At 40.8% G+C, this 15,308-nt stretch overlaps 1 protein-coding gene across 2 annotated transcripts; it reads right to left on the bottom strand.

The window, feature by feature from the left end:
- Positions 1 to 217: 217 nt before the first annotated feature.
- Positions 218 to 15,188, bottom strand: GYG1 (glycogenin 1). 2 transcript variants are annotated; one of them, XM_062603240.1, is made up of 8 exons: positions 14,953 to 15,188; positions 11,650 to 11,785; positions 9,644 to 9,818; positions 9,078 to 9,240; positions 5,211 to 5,337; positions 1,921 to 2,140; positions 1,239 to 1,289; positions 218 to 1,027 (listed from the first exon to the last, which is right to left on the bottom strand). In XM_062603240.1, the coding sequence occupies exons 1-8, from the start codon at positions 14,957 to 14,959 to the stop codon at positions 857 to 859; spliced, it is 1,050 nt and encodes a 349-aa protein (XP_062459224.1). In that variant the 5' UTR covers positions 14,960 to 15,188; the 3' UTR covers positions 218 to 856. The 2 variants fall into 2 exon arrangements, with proteins under 2 accessions (XP_062459224.1, XP_062459225.1); XM_062603241.1 differs by lacking the exon at positions 1,239 to 1,289.
- Positions 15,189 to 15,308: the final 120 nt, after the last annotated feature.

Raw genomic sequence — 15,308 nt, 5'->3', positions numbered from 1 at the left:
AATCTAATCAGAGGATTGGCCCTAAACAGCACCTTGGGCACATGGCTGTATACTCTGTAAATAATTACAGAGCTAAAAGCTGGACATTTGCTAATGATAGCTAGAGTAGCATTAGCAAAGCTTAAAGTTTATACCTGTTGAATATATTAGAAGGCTTTAGAGTTTGTGCCTTTTTTTTTTTCCCCTCAATTGCTCAAGAGTTTAAGGAAGTCAGAAATGCATGACAGCTTTTATTTTTGCATCAAGTGCAACATTGCGAGTAACAGATAAAACTCAGTTTATACTAGTCCCGTAGTATACAGAACCAAAAAAATGCATTCCTGCCATGCTTTAGGCACTGTGCGTAAGAACGTGGTCAAAACTTCAGTGCAATTGTGACTGGAAGAGCAAAGCAGTGCTATTAACTGTTACATCTGTATGCATCCCAGTGTCATAAATACATTTATGGTAAAGCAGAATGGCTACCACTCCTAGTGTATGAGCAATCCCATGAATTAGATTTTACATCTAAAACAGCAAACAAAGGGAATCAATGCTAATTATCACCTTAATAAGGTGAGGTAATAAGCCCGGTTTCAACAAGTATGTTGAGCCAATTGATCACAACAGAACAGAATTTAAGCTGAAAATACCTGGTGTTATCTAGTAGGGGGAATTGGAAAGTGGGCAGTAATAGATGGCCCAAGGAATTCTGCTTCCTGGCTTTTGCTCAGTCTTCATCGGTAGCACTGCAGAGGCCTTCAGCCAAGAAGCTTTTCATCAAGCTACTAGCAAGTGTAACTGACCACCATCTACACCTTTCTAGCTGTTAGTTCTGGAACAAGTCCTTGCATCACCACTGTTTTGACAGGCATTTCTACTGAAGATAGGTATCAAGTTTCTTCTTGATGTTGTCAAAGGAATCCACTCCCATATAGTCAGCTTGGCCCTGTTCCCACCGTTCTTTGCGTTCTTCTGAAGATATAGTTGGTAATACTGGTGATGGTGCCGATATTGATATGTGGGACACTGCCTCTGTAACCTCTGTCTAAAAGAAAAGGTGGAGTGAAAATACAGAAATACTTTGCATAGCTAAAGTGAGCAACAGGCCATAGAATGGAATAACAAAAGACATTCTCATGCACAACAGCAAGCATTGCCAAAGGGCAGGGATTGTGCAGCTTTCCTAGCAGAATAACAAAGCGGAGTTACAGAAGTTAGCAGGGAGAAAAAAAAGGTGAAGTTTAAGTTCTTCATACCTCTCTACAGAAGCCACAAGAGAAAGCCAGAGTATAGACCAAGCCCGATAGCTGCAAATAGTTCATTAGAAAGATGCAAGATTAACAAGAGAAAGCACATTTTAAGAGATCAGTAACTTTGGTCTCAGAAAGGTTGAGAACTTAAACTGGCCCATCTACTAAGCTAAGATAGTCTGCAGTTAGATGAAAGCTATGAAACTGTGAATGAGAACTAGAGTTAGAAGCAGTACTTTGGCTTTTATTAAGTATTGGGATACATCACTGCCAGTATTCATTCTCTAGTCATCCTAATCTTACCTAGATTTGTCTCACCATGCAAGATTTGTATGTACATATTGCATGCTGAAGGGGGGTGGTTCTGCTCGAGAACCTCAGTAGCTGCAACATATTAAGAGTTAGAGCCCTTCTCTGTATAAATTAGTTACTACAGTATAGTGTCTGGTGCACCATTAGCTGCTTACATAGGTTTAGGCAAGCAGACAGCTATGTTCAAGACCACTACATCATGCTTCTCTTCTGCAGTGTTACCGATTCCAAGCTTAAAAGAATGAAACCAAAAAACCTGCATCCCACAAACTAAACCACACCCATGCTTCGAGTTGGACAGAGGGAAGTCAGTGGAACGGTAAAGAACCTGTCATCCATACTTGGGTAGTTTGTGCAAGAATATTAAAGCACATACCATGTTTACACCGGTAGTAATGTCTTCAACAATTCCATGCTGTTCTAGTAATGGTAAAACATCAGCTGTATAGGTATTCCACCACATGTTGAGGAATTCTGGGTGAACTACTTTAGGGTCATCCATGTTGCCTTTTATGCTTTTTGTTCTGGAGTCATATGTATAGTTCCATGGCTTTGTGCTTCCCAGGAAATGCACCACTTTAGTATTTGCACCAAACCTGTTGGACAGAAAAAGTTAGAACCCACAGTTTATGCAGGTGTCTAGAAATGTGTTTAGAAAGTTACTGACAGATTTTTTTTAATCTTTTTTTTAAAGCCTACAGTTTCTGTAGGTGTCCAGAAAACAGAAATCTGAATATATTTAGCAGGCTAAATGCTAAATGACAGCAGTGCCAATGCCTACTGGGACTGAAAGCATTGCTATACAACAACAAAAAAAAAATACAAACGGAATTCTACATTATGCTAGAGAACACAGCCAAAACATAATTGCCTGGGCTATTTACTTACAGCCAACTCAAGTCTTTAGGTAGTGATGTCCATAGCTCAGGAAAGAGCAGTCTCAAGCAGCCGTTGCAATCAGAACTGGTTTTAAAAGTGAAAAAGATTCTCCTCCAAAGTCAGTGATCCAGACAGTTAAGCATGACAAGCATTACTTAGAGAAGGGTCAGTGTTAGTTACCCTTTCAGTTTACAGCCCTATAAAAAAAGGATCATTGGAATGCACTCCTGCAGGAAGACCGTGTCCCTGCAAAACAGCAGCTATTACCTCAGCATTTCAGAGGACTTCTAATCTCTGCGTACCGGGGTCTTGCTAGACAACCAACCATTATTTTCTAAATAAGATTAGCTGAGCCATGGATGTTTGTTTGGGGTTTGTTTGTTTTTGTTTGGGGTTTTTTTGTTCTTCAATATGGACTTCTAGCTTTGTCTCAGAAGTTATCAGTATGTTCTTTTAAATACAAGTGTAGATGAGATGCACCCCCTTCTGAAGTAAGGAACTTAGCACTAAAAGAGATACTTCTACGGTTCCAGAACTAGAGTTCATCTTGAGTCACTTTTGTGAACAAGCAATTCCAGACTCTTTAGTAACAGTGACTGTCTTGCCTGCTTTGGTTTGTAGCACCCTAGGATTTCTTCCAATCATGATTAAATAATAATGGCATCTAATTTGTCTAACATGTCAGTTTGACCAGAACTTGGATGTTTAAGGAATTTTACATATTGAAACGATGCAGGTGGGTTTCAAAAACACATATTCATAACAAGGCAGTATGCATTGCGGGGGGGGATACTATTGTAAGAACCTTGACTGTATTTCAGTATTCATGTTCAATGTTTTGAACACAAGTGATCTTACTGCATAATGAAAACCTGTGCATGGGTGAAACAAGGTCAAGTATTTGTACGAAATATGAGAGGGAAAAAAAGTTTTCAAGAGGTCAGTTCCTGGGCTTTAAGTTTAAACTCCCTATGTCAAGATTTGTTATAAGAGGACTACCCTAGTTTTATTAGCTGTCCCAGCACTACTTAACAGCCTGAGTTTTCTTTGTCTTAAGCTGCTGCTGTTCTGAGGAAATTTGTCATTAAAAATCAAGCCTGTTTAAGCTAGAGAATGCCTAAGAGGTGTTGTGTTACTACACTTGCTGCTATGGAAAAATGTATTCTTAGTGTTCTGTCCACTTAAGACCTGTACACGAGTTGACAGATGCCAAATTTCTATGATGTTTTCATTATGAGCTTTCTAGATACTTTCTAGATCTGCAATACTTCTTTTGCCATTTAAGCTCAACTGTTAGGAAGTTTTCTGTCCCCACTGGCCTCAGCAACTAATCTGTCTTTCCCCATCTCTCAGAAAAGTACTTCATCAATGTTTTGAAGTTAGAGAGCATTTGTCATGAATTGGCATTTTCCTTTGGAAAAAGGATTACTGAGACTGCTGTGAAATCTAGTCTCGCTGTACAAAGCTGTTAAAAACTTAGCTATTGATGTCAGTAGGTTTAAATTTCACTTTATTCCAACTGCTGATTATCAGGAGTATAGCTGCTGATCTAACCAAGGGAAATTGTTCCACCTATTAAGCAGGTCATTCCTACTTGGAAGGGCTGCACTTCAAGTGTTTTACTTGTGAAGGTCTGCTGAATTCAGTTAGGCAATTGATTCAATTAGTTAAATGGAATTTTTGCCAGGAGCCCCCAAATCCAGTTAGTCTTTTCTGGCAACAAGGTCATTTGTCAACTTAAGGTCATGTAACAACCAGTCAGCCATGAAAAACAGGACACAGTTTACAATAGATCTTAGCTTATCAAATGCTATCCGACTACTTCATCATTCTTAGGCTTGCATGTATTTCTTTAAATAAGTGTTCCGCTTTTAGCATGACACGATTTCAGATGGTATTCTGATCACAAGACATAGCTTGATCTTGAGCCAGCAACAGTCCTGCTTATGCTAGCTGCTGCTTTAGACACTAGTAACCTGATGTCACTCAGATCAGATTGTTTTTATGCAATTAGTACTTTCCCTCCCCCACCCAACTTTTGCAGCTCTTAAGTTTGTGTAACATTTCAGCTTCCTTTGCTTCCCTCTGTGTTTATTCAAACATTTTTATCCTGCCAATGACATACAGCTTACTAGCATGCCAAATCTAGTACTGCTAGCTAGGGATGATACAGTTGTTTACTTTACACAGTGCACATGCAATGGTATGGTGTTTGGCTATAGTCTGTTCCATCTTGATACTGAGATCTAGAAAGACTTGGGAGAGAATTTTAGCTTTATACAAATCTTTGTTCACTACATTTATTTGAATGGCACAGGTTAATTAGATGAACTATAACTACTGGTTGCTAAATGCCTTAAGTAATTTGAGTGAGGATAGGGCAAGTTATCTAGGTGGGAACAATTTTACCAGTGACCTGCTGAAGTTCAGCTCAAGCAGGTTCAAGAGCTACTGCTTTTCATTAGAGCTGCAACAGACAGTATCCCACACTGGAGCAGTGGTTCTTCCTTTTGAAAGTGACCTGTCAAGTGTGTTTACATCAATTTCAGTGTTACTACCAGGGACTAGTGATTTAAGCTACAGATACAGCTTTCTCTCTGCATTTATCATGAGATGATTCATTTAACTAATATTAAACTTTTTTGAGAGGAAACTATTATACCTTCTTTTAGTTACAGTAATCGTCTCCCTTTAGAAAGTGTGTAAGTTCATATTGTGTCTGCTTATTCTGTTAGAAGAAAGTAGCTTCTATAAGCTTCAAAAGTCATCTTAGAATTTTTAACTTACGCTTTAAATGCTGGAAGGTAGGAATATACTGAAGTGCTGCTCAAATTATAAATAAATGGTAGATGTTTGCTCATGTCTGTTGTTGCCCAGCTGCTGAAGAAGGTGTTTAATAACCCCTGATCTGCACCTGAAACAGAAAGCATTAATAGAGTACAATCAGATAGCTGTTTCAGGATCTCTTTCAATCACTTCTAAGTAAGAGTTGGTAGTGCAGTTGTCATGTCCAGTAGGAGTTTGGCACACAGCACCAAAGCTCTATTTGGGAACAACCCTGTAAACCTTACAGCTTTTGAAAGTCTAAACAGAGAGAGTTAAAAAGATAGTGTGGCATTACATTTTACTAACAGATGGCTTACAAACCCTGACATTCAGTTTCTTCTGTAGCTTAAGTTCAAGGTGTATAAAGCAGCAGAAAACAGGACTTGACAATTAAGTACTGTTCAGCTTCAGGAAAGATACATTTCAGAAGCTGAAGTGCCACAAATTAGTTTTATTACTTATGCTTTCAGATGCATGACCAATATCTCAGTGCCAGAGTTAGGGTATCGGTGGTCTGTTAGATCAGGATGCATCTACCTACCCTGTAATGCAGTAAGAAAAGCCTGGTGGCAACTCTAGCAAAACTAGAGCTGCTGACTAACCCCTGAGTGAGGACAATAATCTAAGTTATAGCCAGATCCACTGTGTTGGGAGTGGTCACCTCTTTGCTTACAAGTAGAGGTTCTAATGAAGTCAAATGAGTCTGAAAGTGTTTGGTATATCAGTGCTAGAGTAGCTACAAACATAGCCTCTGGCCGAAAGCAGACAAGTTAATAGGCAGCTACTGAGAAGTTAAAACTACTTATTTATACCCATTAATTCTTTATTACAATGAATATACTTAGTATTTAAGTGCTAATAATTCCTCTTATGAAGGAGACTGAAGGGAGTCCCTCAACTTTCCTTTGCTGTCTTCACCTGTAACTGCATTCACAAGTAGCATTCCTAAACAATAGGTAAATTAATAGCTTAGAAAAAGAGATGTTATTTTAATCTTTAAAATATTAAAGCACTCAGTATCTGCTGACTAAAGAAAGGTTTTTTGTATTGGCCTACAGTTAGATTTAGGGAAGTTTACACCTTCACCACTGTTTGAGCAGAAGCTGCTTTTTGCCACTGAAGTATCTGGACACTGGGTGTAACTTAGTTGTACAGACCGTATAGCAACACATATAAATTCCAAGTATCCTGTTACAGCTGTCAGCACACATGCATATTGCAGAGTGAGAAACTGCCTAGAGACTCAGTCCAGTAATTTCAACTCTCTGACTTGCCTCTCAACCATAAAGGAAGAAAAGCACTTTTGAAGAAGTTGTGCCCATCATAACAGAATGCAGTTAAAGAAACCAGACAAGTCCCCTCGTCTTTCCTCAGCTATGTTTCATTTTAACTTCTAACTTCATGCTGTGTTAAGAATGTGAATGTTAACAGTAAGATCACCTAAAAGGGAAGAAAGTCTGGGGTGCCCTCACAGAACAGATAGCTCATAACTGAAGGGGCAGCAACAATGTATTTAACTCACTCTACAGGACTTTCTCTCACTCGATTGTTTTACATACTCAGCTTTTTGTTTTCAGCCTGCATGCATTTGTGAAAAAGCAGCCACTGGAAGTGGCATTTAGCTGTCCTAGTTCAGACTTAACAGTAGTCTTGTATAAACTGGGTCTTAGACAGAAGGTGAAAGAATGAGGCAGTAGTTACATCAACTATGTATCTACAGATACAGTCTTGCTGCATTGTATCTGTATATATAAAGCAATAATTTTAGATCCTAGGCTAAAGAGTTAGATGATTGTCAAAGCAATAGCAACATTCTTAAGGTATCAGTACTGCCAGATTTTTTAAAACCAAACTTTCCAACACACATGCTACTTTTAGATGGTATCTAGAAAGGTAAAGTTTAAATAGATAAAAGTAGTAGCTATCACTCCATTTCTGGACATCAGCATTACACAGGAAGCATCTGTAATAGACATTAAATATTCTGAAAAGTCTTGCATTCCCTAGTTACTAGTACTGCACTTGGGGTTCTTAGAGCTTGACTTTAATTATGCATAGCTTGGTAGCTTGTTGCGTTTGTATCCCTGTGTCCTGTTAAGGGCAGCGACCCTAACAGGAGTTTCCCTTATAAAACGTTTCCTAGGAACTTTTATTACTGTCTAGATAAATTTAAGTTTAAATCCCCTTTCTACACACTGAGTTCATTAATTCAGCAGCAGCTTATGCAGGTAGTATAAGTCTCTGTGGTCTCATTACTCAGACTAGTGCTACCATTTAATAAAAACTGAGTAAGTTTTAAAGCTGAAGTACAAATTACAGTTCTAGAAATTTGGTAAACCATTAACCCACCATTTTTGCTGGTAAGAGCTGCAACAATTGCTTCATGTTCAGGACATTGAGGAAGTTTCACTATTTTGTGGCTTCAGCTTTCAAGCTAGAAGGTATACAATGTAAGCAGTTCTGTATTTTTAAAAGATGGGGTCCTTAGACCTAGATGATGGGGTCTGCTAGCAGTCAAGCACAAAGCTCAGAGGAGGCAATCACCAAGACTCAGGGGCTCCTGGAGCTACTCAACAGTCAGTTTGCACAAAGATGGGGGGTTGTTTTTTGGTGTCATCCCTCCCCTCTTCTCTTCCCCCTCCACCCCAGGGTTAGTGGGGAAGTTGTGTTTAGTTTTTTTTTTCTAATGCAGAAATTCAGTACTGCAGTACAGCTTTTGCCATAGCTGGTGGTCAGTTTACACCAAATATTTGAGAGCACTCTTAGAACTACCAACTGCTACCTCATCAGTAGTCAGGTACAGACATACAGACAAACCCTTCATTACATTTACTCATTTTCACTGGAGTTTATTCATATAATAGCATTAAGCATCCAACTGCAACTGATGTTCTAAGGAGACTGCACACAAGAGTCCACACAGTAAAAGGGATTATTCTGCAGACCAGGGGGGATATCTAGAAATTTCAATTTTTACAAAGTACTGGAAGGTAAGTCAACAGGCTGGTTAATTACCTTCCATAAAGAGTTCCATTTTATCATTTTATTTATGTAGTTTTCTGAAGCTTTTTGAGTTAGACATTGTTTTGTACCACAGTAGTTGCATAATGAAATTTAGTGACAGGAGATAGTGATAGTCACTCAGAAACCTTTAACTATAGCAGTCTTCAAGCAGCATGTGCTTCTACTGTAATAGTAATAGATTTAGGAGACTTACAGGACAGTAGAACTTGAGTTCTCAAGCTCAAGTCTGGTACAGTGGCCAATCCCAAGTGACCCACAGTGGGAAGCAGCCAAGGCTACATGCACTTGATATTGGGAAAGACAGTCACCACCCTATAATGACAGAAAGCTATCACATAGCTCATGAAGAGATGGTTCATCTTCAGATGTTTGTGTCTCTGAAGCTGCACTGAAATTGGTCAGTTCTGTTCCCCCACCCCGCCCCAGGAACTTGAGTTAGCATAGAACACTCAAGCCTTGAGTGTTAGGAATGCATGATGCATACTACTGAAGTTTCATTTGCTAGTGCATGCACTGTGCGCACTACATGTAAAATTTGTTACGTGATTCTACATTGCTGATGCTTACAGCTGCTAGTTTGGAGGCCTAACTTAATCTTTGTATTTCGTAAAGTCTGGAAAAAAAAAGTTTACTACATACAGTAATTAATGATAGCCTCTGTTGTGAGAATGATATAATTTTTGTGTAGTTACACTGAATTTCGCATTCTATCCTAGAGTCTCCATGACACATATGTAACTAGGGAGCCATCCCCACCACTATTACCATTTTCTAACTTAAATTGAAATACAAATTAACACATACCATCAAAGCTGCCTTTCTCTGTGGCAAACTGTAACAGCTGATTGTATGTTTCAATGGAAGGTCGGTAAACAAAGACTCCAGAATTGAAACAGTCAGGCCAGCCTGGATCTGGGGCTGCAGATAGCTCTTCTCTCTCAAAAAGCTCATCAATATTTGACAAAACCTAGTTGCAAAGGGGTAAAAGAAAATTTGCTTTCTGTTTTTTACAGTAGCAATTGGGATATCATATGTTTTAATGGATTTTGACATCCACCTTATGACATGAAAGTTCTCATATCAATGCTCTGGTCTTACAGAAGACAGTACTTTAGTGAGATAGCCCCCACAGACTACATTACAATTAATTTAGATGAAAAGGCACATACATTTTTAGAGTTACTAGTCCAAGTAGCAAAAAAGCCTCTATTACCCCTCCTGTTAAACAAAAAAATGCCAACCTCCCTTCCCAAAAAAAAACCAAATAACAACAACAACAAAGCCAATCTAAAGAAAAAAAAAAAACAAACCTAAAATCCAACAACTCCCATAGCAGGTCATTAAGAGGTACCATAGACATAACCACTTACCATTGTGTCTGCATCCATGAAAACACATTTTGAAAACTGCGTCAGTGCCCAGCAGTGAAGCTTCGTTAGGGTGACACCCAGCTCAGGTCTTTTCATTAATGCCAAGTGTGCCGAGTCCCCGCTATCCAAGACATTTACCAATATGACTTCATCAAAGACTTTTTCCAGTACTCTCCTGGGGAAAGAGTCAGTTGACAAGATTTAGTTCCATTATTGCAGTGCCAGACCACATGATGGATTCTATTAGGAGAAGTGGAATACCAGGGAACCTGGCAGTATTTCTTATGCCATCAGTAAGAGCTGACTACATCTGTTGGAATGCATAAGTATACCTGTCTACCTCAAGGTTTCTAGTTTATAATGGCCACATTTTGGGTAACTAAGTAGTCTGTTGTTTTTTTTCCTTCCCCAAACAGGGCTTTAGTTGGCATTGCTATGAAGTCCAGTGTGTCACTGGCTATGTAGTACAAACTTTTCACACAGCTTTTTTCAGCCAGACTCAATTTTGGCAAGTCAACAGCCTACTTTGATCAGGCAGTTAAGAAATGGGAAGCTGTTAGAGTAGCTTGAGCAGGACAGCAGCTAAATCCTAAACAGTTGAAACAGTTTGCACAATAGTTACAACTGTTCTGGATTTGTGACTCTTAGGGGACATCTCACTAGACCCAGTTGCTAGAACCTTCTTTATCCCATAAAGTTGTATTCATTTAATCACAGCTGTGGGCATAGCAGTGTTTTGACCCAGTGTCACATCCACCTAATGAGGACAGACTTTCAGAGAGCATAGTAAAATTGTGGCAGATAGACAACCTTTGCTTTACCATCACTAAAACATTACCATTAGTTCAAGAGAGGTTAAGGAGTTACAACACTTACAATATGAAGCATCTGTAAGTTGTTGCTATTCTACAACATATCTTGAATGCTCAGCAATTATCAGTACAATTTGAGCCACAGGGCTTGTATATGTGTTTTAGAACTCTGCCTCACAAGGCTGTTTTTATACTGACATTTTGGTATGGACAATTGCTTCTAAACTTCAGGTATACCTTGTCAGTGGGTAAGGGAGAAATTCAAGTTCCAGTTACACCACTAGGTAGGCAGGTATCATTGGCTTACACTAGCACATAAGCACATCTATGAGTCATCTTAAAAGAGCACACTCACTTAATAGGCTAAAATAGATGTTCCTATATGTAAGATCTTAATATTAACAAGGCTGTTTAGCTGTCAAGATACTCCAGGGAGAGTCACGCACTTTTTTTTTATTGAGACACCTCTCTGTCTCTATAGAGAGAGATCTTTTCAGAACTTCCCCCACGTAGAGAATCTTGACCTATCATCTGGTAGTTCATATAGCTATTAATTGGCGTTTGGTTTTCTGGTTGGTTTTTTGGTTTTGTTTGTTTGTTTTTCCCACCCTATAACATGTGGTAAGAGCACCCAGTCTGCTCTATACCAACACTATTCTAGAGAGGCTGTAGAAAGCAGTTAATTTCATTTATTGTACTATGGTAACCGCATTAGATGCCTCTGTTGATATGCTTATTTGATATACTTGGTGTTATTCTAGTTCTGCTCATTTTCTTCTCTCATGATGAAACTTGAAGTGTCTGCCGGATTTCAGGAGAGCTTGTGTTACATTATCTCAGTTGGGAATATATCTCAGACAAATACCAATCCTCTACTCTCACTTCCAAATGCATACACACAGCACTAATGAACACATAGGCAATACCATGATGTTGGACAGTCTGAAGCAGAACTATTAAAGAACAAAGATCCAGTCAAAATATCAGTATCAACTCAATTTAGTGCTCTATCTACACAGCATTTGTTAACTCATCATGTGTTAGAAAAAAAAAATACAGTATAAATTGAATTCTGCTGGGCTTAGCCATTAGGCTTCCAGATTTTGGAAGGTTACTTTAAGGAATTTAACTTCCATTTTTCAACATTCACATCAGCAGGAACTGCAGCAGTTTTAAGCCTGTAAATGACCTTACCTCATAAGATCTGAGACCTGAGGAGTTATGAGTGCAGTCAGCTTCCTTGTTGTTCTGTACTGTTGCAAAGATGAGCCAAGTACCAGTGCTCCTTTCACATAGGAGTCATTTGTGGCTAGAGTCACAAAAGACTGGTCTGGAAGAAATTAACTTGGTCAAGTTAGCATGATCCACTATTTTATTCCAGGACAGATATACTAGAAACCTAGTACTGTTAGATAGTCATGTTATAAGACCCCCAAGATGTGCCCTTTAACTCTGCATATTGGGTCTACCCAGATAGCTGAATTAAGCAGATTATACTTACATAGCTACACTTCCTATTAGTAACTTTACACATGGCAAAGTGCAGTAACACACCCCCCCCCTTGCACCCTCCCCCCAGCAAAATCAAGACTGTTGCAATAGAATACCACTTTCAATTTGCCCACAGGTTAAATAAATCATGCTAAATGTTAGACACAATCCAAAAAGTCTAGAGAGCCTTATTTTGGCCATCAATACAATATTAAGCTAAAAGTATTGGGAGTCACTGAGCCTGCATTTGGTCAAAGTTAGTAGTTCTGTAGAGTTACTCTAGGTTCAGCTCTCAACCCTGAAGCTAGGGCAGCATAAAATTTTAATTTCATTTTCAAATGAAAGCAAGCATTGAATTAGATCTTGGACAACAGTATTAAGTTTTGCTAGCTCAGGATTTGGCAGATTAGTTGTTCTGCAACCCATGGTTGCAGCTCAGTCACAGGAATGCAAGTTTTAAATTGGAAGTAACCAGTAATATGATAAAAATAAGACTTGCAACAACAGTTTTTGCTCTTCAAGCAAAAAGTAGTAAGGTTGGATGGTTACTATCAAGTATGATTTCTGCTTCAGCTCTACCTTAAATACAGATTAAGATGGATCACTTTGTCATATAATACAAGCTTTACATTCTTTCAATTGTCAGGTTGTTTTAAGCTGCCAGGGTGGAACAGACAAAAGCAAACAAGTTCTTCAGTTCACTGCTAGCTATTGTCATGTAGACTTTTTTATAAAGCACTGTAGCTTGGAAAGGAAATGTGCTCTTTTTTAGCAAACCATTTTTGACAACATCAACAAAACAGCTTCTTCACAGGAATTTTGAGAGTAGATTTCCACATTCAAATTTATATTAAAAACTGTGATTTTTCTTTACAGAAGTAAACTAGGCTAGATCAGGATGCAGAGCGAGGGTTCTGGCCACTTAGAGGCTTGCTATCAAGTCTAGTAGTAAGATTACTGACTGCTCTACTTCCAGAGAAATTGTTGTTTGGTACAGCTCACTGCATGAGACAGTTGCCAATTACCTTTTTAACTTAATACTATCTTAACAGTTCACAACAGAAAGCCATGTACTACAATTGTATATAAGCACTGGAAACCTGGTTTGCAAGCTCTACAGACCAGCTACAAAACTTTCTCTTTTGCTTAGCAGCAAAACCGACTAGTCCCAAGGGATTTAGATTATAGTGGCCAATTACAAAGTTCAAAAAAAGCTTCTGCAATACCAGAAATAAAGTTTGTTGGGTCGATTTTTTTTTATCCCAGCAATTGACTTTAGCTAACAATTTGTACTAGTACATATATTCAGCAAATGTACAGAATGTGTTTCTTTAAGCTTTACAAATAGTAAGCATGTAGCAACATTTTTCATGACTTAATTTGCATGTTACTCCTCAACACATAGAAGTCTGCCACTCTGCTGGCTCACAGCTTACTAGAAATCCAGTGTAGATAAAGTGGGGTTGTGCCCAACATTCATCTGAATGTTGCCTTGGTTTTATTTATGGTCTGTTTTGGTTTTTTTGGGGGTGGTTTTTTTTTTGTTTTTGTTTTTTTTGTTTGTTTTTCCCAGCAGTGCAAGGCTAATTCTTAAAATGGCCTTGCCACTACCCTTTCATTGAACTGTTAATAGGTGTACTTCTCCCACATCTCCTTATCTTGCTGAAGCTGAGTATTCACAAAGGTTTTAGAGAAATAAAGTCAACTTAATGATGGAGCAAAGACTAAAAAACCCCGTTACATCCCAGCCTCAGCAGGAAAGTTTGACTGCTTCACAGGAGGAGGATACTAACAACTTATAGGGCATCCAAGTCAGTACAGCTCTCCAAAGTTCTGAATGAGTTATGTTCTGTCTCATACCTTCTCTAAAGTACATTCGCATATACATTCAGATGTGTTATGAATGAGTCCATACTACAATTCTGGCAAGAGCAGTTGCTCTTTAATAAAGTTACATCTGCAAGACTAGTCTATTCTACCCAAACCACAAGTATTTCAGCTGTGTGAGTCTCCCTTCCCATCCTCTCCCCCCTTCCATTCTCTGTGAACACTTCCTCTACAGTAGGTTATGTTCACACAGCAGTCACTATTATGCCTGAAACATAATGAACTGTTAGTAACAGTGTGGCTGCAAGACCATAGAGAATGGGAGGCAGTTGCACAACTTCATAATTGACTTATCTAGGCAAACCCAAGCTACCTCAGAGACATCTTTGGCTGCCCAATTCATAGGCTATAGGATCTTTACACACCCCAGAGCATCCTGGAAGTCTGAGCTAGGAGCAATCTTTTATGTGACAGCATGCAGGAGTGCTTGCCCTAGATGTTGTGAAACTTCCCCTGAAAGCATTTTCAGACACAGCCGAGTTTGCAGGTGTTTGCCTCTTCTCTGAGTCTGGTTCTAGCACATCTGACTTTTTGACTACAGGATTTCTAGGAACAGAAGCACCTAATCGAGACGTGCACCAGAAGGCAGAGCACCAGATTCCCTGCAACCTTTCAGGTCCGAAAGTGAAACCGACTCCACTGACAGCTTCAGCTGAGGCAAGAATCGTGAAAAAGCATCAAAGCGCACGGCAGTTGCACGCTCTCGTTTCGGGACAGAGCCAGCTTTTCCCCTCTGAGCCGCTGCGGCCCTACAGGGACCCCCCCAGACGCTCCCGCTGGCCGCATCCCTCCCGCTGGCGATGGGGGTACCAGGGAGTGCGGCTGCACCGCAGCATCCCCTCGACCAACCGCGCGGCGGTGCCCTGCCCCGAGGGACGCCTCCACTCCCCCGCCCCCCCCCCCCCCCGTGCAGCCCTACCCCCACCGCCGCCGGCACGGGCTCGCCGCGTGCTGGCAGGGGCCGACACCTAAAAATAGGCTCTCGCGGGCCGCGCCGCGGACGCAAAGGCACCGGGGGCGCGTGGCGGCCCCGCAACGCGGCCCGCGCCGCCAGCAGCCCTCGCGAGTCGCGGCGCGCCCGGCGGGGGCCCGCGGGGAGCGGCGGCCGCGCCCACTGACCTGCCATGGCGGCGGCTCCGCGGGTCCGCTGCCGGAGAGGGGCGGCCGCGCTGCCAGAGCCGAGCTCGGACCGACCCTTATATAGGGGCGGGGCCACGGGGCAGACGTCTGGGGCCGGAGGAGGAGGCCCCGCCCTAAGGAATCCCCCGCGTCGCGGCGGGGCGGGGTCTCCGCCATGGTCTCGGGCGGTGGCTGCACGCCGTGCCCCTCTTCTGGCATGGCGGGGCCCCCGCAGGGGCGGCCGGGGATCGGGGGGGCGTCGGGAGGAAGTACTGTCTTCCCTGGTGCCTCCTAGGCCAAACAGGAGCTTGAAAATGTTCCACCGTGCGGACAGAGACAGGACCCCATATCGGGAT

The sequence above is a fragment of the Pezoporus occidentalis genome, unplaced genomic scaffold (genome assembly GCF_034315485.1).
Source record: "Pezoporus occidentalis ecotype Australia unplaced genomic scaffold, CSIRO_AGI_Poc_V1 ctg8, whole genome shotgun sequence".
In the NCBI taxonomy this organism is placed as follows: Eukaryota; Metazoa; Chordata; class Aves; order Psittaciformes; family Psittacidae; genus Pezoporus; species Pezoporus occidentalis.
This window is presented reverse-complemented; position numbering and strand designations above follow the sequence as displayed.

What these genes read in the sequence shown, in the direction of transcription:
- GYG1 (XM_062603240.1), bottom strand. An exon ending in CAGGTCTCAGATCTTATGAG is followed by an intron (nt 9,819 to 11,649) that starts GTAAGGTCATTT and finishes CTCTTTCCCCAG; the next exon opens with GAGAGTACTGGAAAAAGTCT. An exon ending in TACCTTCCAGCATTTAAAGC is followed by an intron (nt 2,141 to 5,210) that starts GTAAGTTAAAAA and finishes TCTGTCCAACAG; the next exon opens with GTTTGGTGCAAATACTAAAG.